Source organism: Solea senegalensis, linkage group LG13, assembly GCF_019176455.1.
Source record: "Solea senegalensis isolate Sse05_10M linkage group LG13, IFAPA_SoseM_1, whole genome shotgun sequence".
Lineage (NCBI taxonomy): Eukaryota > Metazoa > Chordata > Actinopteri > Pleuronectiformes > Soleidae > Solea > Solea senegalensis.
Genome location: NC_058033.1, coordinates 992,235 through 1,000,463, shown reverse-complemented (window position 1 = coordinate 1,000,463; position 8,229 = coordinate 992,235). Strand labels below are relative to the sequence as shown.

The following is an 8,229-nucleotide window of genomic DNA, read 5'->3' as shown; positions in this document are numbered from 1 at the left end:
GCTAAATAGGAGTGAATCAGTTTTGAAAACAGTAAAGAAGAATGAAGTGTGAGTAAAGAAGAAGGAAACAACACATAGTGAAAGACACCATGCTGAAGAAAGAGGGACATTGCAATCTGCAATCTCAGCATTTGATGTCACTACAAACTGAACTGCTCATCATCCCTCAGCAACGAGAGGATCTGTGTGCTTCCATGGAAAATTTGATTTCCTCTTCTTGATTACCTTGTTTTTCGTCACCCGCTCCAGTAACTGAGATGTCAGCTCATGTGTCACATCATGAGTCAAAACCTTTGTCTCATTTACAGTAAACCCAACTGTCGGGCGAGGAGCTCTAAAATGACTCCTTAAAACAGTTTGGCCATAAAACGTGATGACTGACCTCTGTCCATTACGATTCATTTAAATCCCCCTAAATCCCTAAAGTGGTTCGTTGAAAGGTGAAAGGGAAGCAGCGCTGGAAGTGAGCAGAGCTGAAGATGCTGCGATATTTGTTGGGAGGGACCAGGATTATTCAGCCACAGAGACGGTTCATGGATGGTTGTGAAGGAGGACATGAGGACACAAGGGACTGAGCAAGGTGACCTCTAAGAAGATGTTACATCCTCCACATGAAACATCATCCAGTGAGTAAATCTGCCAACAGTGAGAGTGATATGACTAATAATAAACCAAGCAATTATGGATGTTTTCCTCAGGCACTGGTTAACATAGAGGGAATTTCTGTGGAAAATAACCCCCCAGTGTTTCCACAACAGTGATTTGAATGGGTTGGCCCGCCTATATGTGTCTCAGTCTTCTTTATTTGTCTGAACTTGCTGCAGAGGGAAAACACTCCCTCCTACTTTAAGGATGTCCGACGTTTCACGGCTTCAGTTACTTTAATCTAACAAAGTAACTGTTAGAGAAACTGTTTTGGACATTGTGTGGCTTTTATTTTAGTTTTTATTCTTTATTTTTTTGTACTGCTTTTTTCTTTTATTAAACCAGTTAGATTCAAATCTTTTAACATTTGGATCCATAACAAACTCATTAGGCAGCAGCAGCAGCAGTATATTACTTTTCTTTATTCTTTAGTCTTTGTTATCAACATAAACATCTACCGATGGAAAATAAATCTGTGATTCATCACGCTGTGCTGATGTTACTCTTCATCACCTGGTGGGAAAACATATACTGCAACGGATTGAAGGGTTTGTCTTTGTTTTTCATTTCATTTATTAATGTTTATTTGCTAATCCTTGTATGACTTTGACCTGGTATTCTTTAAATATGTGTACACAATACAAGTGAAACAATTGACTGTGGTGCATAATAAAAAGCCTCATTTTGTTCTACTGTAGCCAGAAGATACTTGATAACATCGGTGTGACATTATTTGCCTTAAGGTTTGAAAAGACGGGAGCCAGCAATAATATTGCATGGTGAATTTTTTTATTGCCTCTTTTTGCTTTATTTATTTTACAACTTTATTAAATACATGTGTTTTTCACAAGAGGCAACCTGTCATAACAGGTACATAAGAAAGCTTATGCAACCAGATGTTCACAGGAGTCACCTGCAACCAGGCACCCTGAGTTTGTTTGTTTCACATCATGTTAAGGAAGAACTGAAACTAACTATTACTTCCTCAGGAAAATGCTTATTAATATTATTATTGCATTATTATTACATGTCATTTAGCTGACGCTTTTATTCAAATGGACTTCCAATAAGTGCATTTCAAAATGTGGGTACAAACAAGCACTAGAAGTAATTACATTGTGCCTCATATTAAGCTTTTGGTGACTAGAAAGAGTATTTTGGCTTTAGTTGCAAACTTTGTAAACATGCATCCTTTTTCACTTGCAGTGGATCCTCCTGAGGACATTGTGGTCGTAGACCCTGGTCATCTTGGACATCTTGAGATCACATGGAGCCCTCCATCCAACCTGATCAACATGACCCAGTGCCAAAAACGCTATCAGCTGGAGTATTTCAACACATATCAGGACAGCTGGACTGTAAGTGCTCACCGACTGCACGCAATCGTTTTGCACATGGTTGGTTGATTGGTAATGCACTTTTATGGCAGTTGACATCTCTCAAGTCAAGTCATTTTTCAAAGTATTCTCTCAAGTGATGCTCATGTAGCTACTACAGTAAACAGTATTGAATGTATAGGATAACTGACAACATAAAACAGCAGTAGAACCTTTAGATGATGTCAGCCTGAAGTGTGCAGATTAGGGAAACACAGGGTCCTTAGAGGTGAATATATATATACATATATGTATGTATATATATATGTATATATACATATATATATACATATATACATACATATATATACATATATGTATATATGTATGTATATATGTATATATGTATGTATATATATACATATATATATATATACATATATGTATATATATACATATATGTATATATATATATATATATATATATATATATATATGTATATATATATATATACATATACATATATAAAACGATAAGAGCAACCGTCTATCCAGATTTTACAAAAACACTGTAAATGAATGCAAGTTAGTATAATCCACTGAGTTCAAGATGATCCAAAATCATCAAAATCTCACAGAGCAACATGAAAAATCCAACTGGAAAATAGGGAGAATGTACGGTGGCCCTGCAGCACAAATCACCACCACAAATAGGAAAACACAACGACATTAACTTAAATCACAACAACATTAACTTAAAGCACAACAACATTAACTTAAAGCACAACAACATGCACAAATCACAACACAACAACATTAACTTAAAACACAACAACATTAACTTAAAACACAACAACATTAACTTAAAGCACAACAACATGCACTTAAAACACAACAACATCAACTTAAAGCACAACAACATTAACTTAAAGCACAACAACATTAACTTAAAGCACAACAACATTAACTTAAAACACAAGCACAAAACACACATGCACTTAAAACACAACAACATGCACTTAAATCACAACAACATGCACTTAAAGCACAACGACATTAACTTAAATCACAACAACATGCACTTAAAGCACAATGACATTAACTTAAAGCACAACAACATTAACTGAAAAGACAAAAAAATGAAAACACAACATTAACTGGCCCCTTTGATGTTTTATGGGTTTTATGTGACATTTAAAGCAACATACAGTATATACATGATTAATGTACTAACATGTTGATGTGATTGGCACTTTAAGAGAAAGAAGAAATATTGTACATTATTATTGGTTGAGCTGATATTTGTGACCTAATTATTGATACATTTGAACCCTTTGAATGCCAGGTTTGTGTCATGATGTCACGATGTTTTTAGATGAAAAAACAAACAAACAGAAAATACGAATTGAGCCCAGATTGACAGCCAGATATGATAAAAATTAATCGAGTGTAACACTTGTTTGGACACAGTACTGTATTTTAGCCTTACTGTAGGAGCAGAGCTGGAAATAACAATAGCAAATAATAATACACTCTCTTGCCAAAACAAAAACACAAAGAATGAAAAACGTTTAAAGTGCACACAACCGTCCCTAATGATCCATCTGTCAGCCTAGTGTTACGGTTGTGACTTTGCAGTCTGATTCAGGTTTCTGAAGCAAATCCAATACCTAACCTAAGACTGTGGTATTACGCATGGTTGGAACTTTGCACCGTGGATGGATGGTGTGTAAATGATGTTGGTTGTTCAGAAAGTTCAGACAACAAAGCACAATGGAGTCCAATGTCTTCACTGTAATCCAATCCTTCCTTTTTTTTTTCCTATTTTAAAAAGGTTGAACAGTGAAATAATGGGAAGTGATGAGTGAAGACAATGAGCTATAGTCAAAATTGGGCTGGGAAATATTTCACTTACAATATTTACAGTGTATAACTTTCTTCCATAGCTATATAACAAAAGCAATTCCATTAAATCGCATGGTGTACTGCTGTAGGTAGTCTCTGATAGACGCCTACTGTTGAAGTGTATGATTGATATACCTTGCTCAAAGTTGAATTTCTCCTTAAATTGATTTTCATTGTAATAGCAACAATTACTGTTTACACAATCAAAACAACTACTTTGTGGGTCTATATCATCATGTTCCTCCATAATCATTGTGTTCATCAGTGTTGTCCCACACAGTCACACTCATCTGAATGTGAGCACATACACATCCAGAGAAACAAATGATGCAACAATTTATCTGGAGAAGATCCAGCAAAAAGTTGAAGTTGTAGTTAATTTATTTATTATTATTATTATTATTATTATTATTATTATTAATAAACAGCATAGAACTATTCCATATAGGTATACACCTGCTCACCACCACCAAGTCAGGTCCACTCCACTGCTCTCCCCTCGGATGACGTTGGAGTAGGTGCGATGCGTTGTTTTCAGGCCACTAATGATCACATCATCTTTTCGTGTATCACTCTTTTCTCGAGCTCTGCAATTTTCTTGTCCTTCAGTGCGAGTGGGTTGTTTCATTTCCTCACATCTTCAACCAAACCACTTATTTTGCCCACATTTTCTGTCATTCCATCAATTTTCTTCCCCAGATCTTTCAGTGCTTTCTTGTTCTCCTCCATTTTAAGTTTGGCTGGTTTTCACACCTTTGACATGTGTTGTCAAAAGTCATCACACAAGTTTGAGCCAAACACTCAGAGCTCCAACGCAGCCTCCAGGAAGTATCCAGCCTCCCCAGGAAGGAATTGAAAGAGGTGTGGAGTCACTGACACCACATGGGGAAGCACGTTCCAAGATTTTCCAGGCCAAGATTTCTCGAGGAAATTCCTGTTTCCTTAAGTAAACAGTTTCGACCAGGCCTTAAGAAAACCTGAACAGAACTTGAAGAACACCAAATAAACCACTGATTTCCATCCATGTAGACGGCCTAAACAAAGCAATATCCTTATCCTTAATCTTGAAGCCGCAATTCAAATCTTATCCCAACCGAAAACCAGGTCTTAACCCTGAAAAAACCCTTTTGGGGACCTGACATATGTCCCCATGAGGTCAAAATATCCCCATGAAGAATGGCACACCTGCAACCCATCACACACACCATTCCAAACGCTTGGATTTGAATTGTGAGCTGTAACATGAACATGATTTGTGTTTCTGGAATGACAGGCTATCAGGACAACACAGAGGTCATACAGCGCCCAGTTTGACCTGATGAAAGACGTCAGAGTGAGGCTGTACACTGTGCTGAGTGGAGCCTGCACCAATGGCACCACGGTCAAGAGTGAAAGCTACTCTGAACTGGTCCAAAAACCTCCCAGCACAGGTCAGTCAATGAGGTTTTGACACATAAATGCATCGAAATACAACATGTGAACCGACAGTTTCTCTCCCCCCTGCAGGTGTTGTGGGTACTGAGGTCAAGGACTTTAGCTGTGTGTTCTACAACATGGAGAACATGGAGTGCAAATGGAAAAGAAACCCAAAGTTGTCAGCCGCCGCGCAGCAAAATCTATATTTGTGGTATGTTGTGTCTCCAGCATACGACTTTTATGTCCCGCTGAAGTGAAATAGAGAGTTCACATAGGAATTCTTTAGTGGAGTGCATCCCCATTCAGCACTCGCATCACAAAGAGAAATGCTTGTGTTTGTAAAGTAATAACGATGCAGCGACGCTATACTGGCTTGTTTTTACGAGCAAACATGAAAGAAAAACAATCTATTTCATATCACGACTAAACTTAATCATCACTTTGACTCAAAAAAAAACCAAAAAACATTTTTTAAAAGCCTGAATATGTGACCTATAAACACACACCGCCAGAACGTCCATATAAGGAGTTGTGTATTATTCCCATGACAATTTACCAAGGGTGCACCTACGGCACAGAGCTGTGCTGCGTGAGCACCACATAAACTATATTTTCCTGGTAGTTGTGTGTATTTAATTAGTATTTTCATGCTTTGGTTTCCTGAATGTGTTTATTATACCATGCCCCATGTGTCAGTAATGCTTTTATTTTGTAAAGCACTTTGGTCACCTATAGAAATAAAGATTTTCACACTGTAATCCACTGGCACTCCTTTTTCTTTCTCCTTTTGTCTATCAGGCAGTTTTCATTATCACGTCGCAGTCGTCCAACGCTGCATAGAAAGAATCCCTTGTTTCTCGTGTCATGGTGATATGAGCAGGTTCAAACAAACACCAAATCTCTTTCACAGGCACAAGAAACTGAAACGAGTGGAGGAATGCCCAAAGTACATCATCTCACGTGGAATCAGGATCGGGTGCAACTTCTCAGGAAAAGCTCTCCCTGAATTCACTGATATTAATCTCTGCTTAAATGGTTCCTCACCTCATGGGTCTCTGAAGCCAACTTTCATCTCCCTGCAAACCCAAAACCAAGGTACATACTGTACATGTAATGGAGAAGTCCAAAGAATCACTCCACTCATTGTCGTCCTGGTGTTTTGACTGTGTTTTTGTTGCAGTGAAACCCGGGACCACAGAGAGGCTGCATCTGCAAACAGGTCCAAACGCACAGCTGCAAATCCACTGGGAGCGTCCTGCTGGGAATGTCCCCGCACACTGCCTCGAATGGGAGGTGGAGCACGATAAAGAGGAACCTGATGGGAAAACAGAACTGGTATGACTCAGATGATGCGTGACATGCACACACCTCACACCAGTGACACAAAACCAAAACAACGAGCTGAGCCCAAAACCTCAACCTGTATTATTGACTCTTTATTCAGTTCGTCTGAATCCCTCTTGTTGTAACACTTTATCCACTCTCTGATCGCTTTCTTCTTTTTTGTTTGTGCACTTTCACTCTGAACAGAAGCAGATTTTAACTAAGCAAACAAGCCTGAATCTGCAGCTCGTGCATGACTCGGAGAGAAACTGCGTCAGGGTCCGGTCCAAAGTGAACAAGTACTGTGCAGACAGCACCTTCTGGAGTGAATGGAGTCGTGCGATTTGCCATCCAGGTGATAGAGCAAATACCAAAAATATAGCTTGTTTTTAATATTTTATTCTTTTATCAGATACATGGTTCTGACTTGTAAATAAAGCCAACCTTGTGTGTGTGTGTGTGTCTGTGCTCCTCCCTTAGAAAGAAAAGAACCTGCACTTGAACCTGAATGGGACAAGGTACAAGTCTACATATGCATTGCTTTTGCAACCTCTGCCATAGTATTGCTGTCTTTGTGTGTGGTGACAATCCTCAAAACGTGAGAACATGCATACACGGCACATTGTTCATACACGATGATCAGCTGTGCAGTGAAATTGAAAAGTAACTGTGCTTTCAATCTAGGAGGAGATCCAGAGATGAGAAGGGGCCGGACTCTCGCCACTTCTCCACACTTTGTTTGGGATGAATTCAGTTCCCACTGTGACGGACACTTGAACAGCCCACGTTGTTGTGTTGTTCAGTACCAACTATTTTTGATTGTTTACTTGTGCCTCACTCTTGCCAATAACACTTTTACATTCCATAGAAAACAGTACACGTGGATTGAACATGTGAAAGAATTGTTTTATTGCACTTTGGAAGCCTGTAAGTGTTTTATTATCGTCATTATTTACTTACAAGGAGGTGGTTATTTTCTTTGAATGGTAATTGAAGAAAGCTTAATTGGGCATTTCACTGCCGTATCACTCAACGGGTTCCCTTCTTCTTCTTCTCCTATTAAATCAGTCAGGCTGAACGCTGCCCTCTACAGTTCAAAGTCCTGAATGCCCTCGAAGTCTGATCTGACTGATCTAAGCTCTAATCAGCCAAAACATCCCATACTGAGAGACAAACATGGACAAGACGACCCATTTTCCTTAAATGTTAGTGTAACGGATGTCGATCGCACATGAACTGTGGTGAATGTCATGTACTTTATAGTTTGACTTACTTCTAACTCTTGTTTCTACCCAATTGTTTAAATGCACTTTGGATAAAAGCGGCTGCCAATGACATGTAATGTAATTAGAGCTGAAACGATAAACCGATGAATCGATTACTAATCGATTACTAATGAAAATCTATTAATCGGTTTGAAGCTTTTTTCATGATTAAAACAAGATTTCTGATTTTTTTCTTCATTATTTTGCACTGGATAACAAATAAATCATTAAAAGTCAATCATTTTGGTTCGTGGACAAAACAAGACATTTGAGAACGTCATCATTTCCTGTTTGACGAACACCGATCAACATTCCAAGGTTTTCTGATATTTTATGGACCAAACGATTCATCGAGAAAA

The 8,229-nt window shown here is 38.4% G+C and overlaps 1 protein-coding gene across 2 annotated transcripts; it reads left to right on the top strand.

Moving 5' to 3' along the window:
• The first annotated feature begins 805 nt into the window (after positions 1 to 805).
• il13ra2 (interleukin 13 receptor, alpha 2) lies at positions 806 to 7,604 on the top strand. 2 transcript variants are annotated; one of them, XM_044041443.1, is made up of 9 exons: positions 806 to 1,193; positions 1,852 to 2,003; positions 5,140 to 5,296; positions 5,373 to 5,493; positions 6,193 to 6,377; positions 6,463 to 6,617; positions 6,813 to 6,960; positions 7,086 to 7,123; positions 7,290 to 7,604. In XM_044041443.1, the coding sequence occupies exons 1-9, from the start codon at positions 1,106 to 1,108 to the stop codon at positions 7,305 to 7,307; spliced, it is 1,062 nt and encodes a 353-aa protein (XP_043897378.1). In that variant the 5' UTR covers positions 806 to 1,105; the 3' UTR covers positions 7,308 to 7,604. The 2 variants fall into 2 exon arrangements, with proteins under 2 accessions (XP_043897378.1, XP_043897377.1); XM_044041442.1 differs by having other exon boundaries at positions 7,086 to 7,203.
• The last annotated feature ends 625 nt before the right edge of the window (positions 7,605 to 8,229 follow it).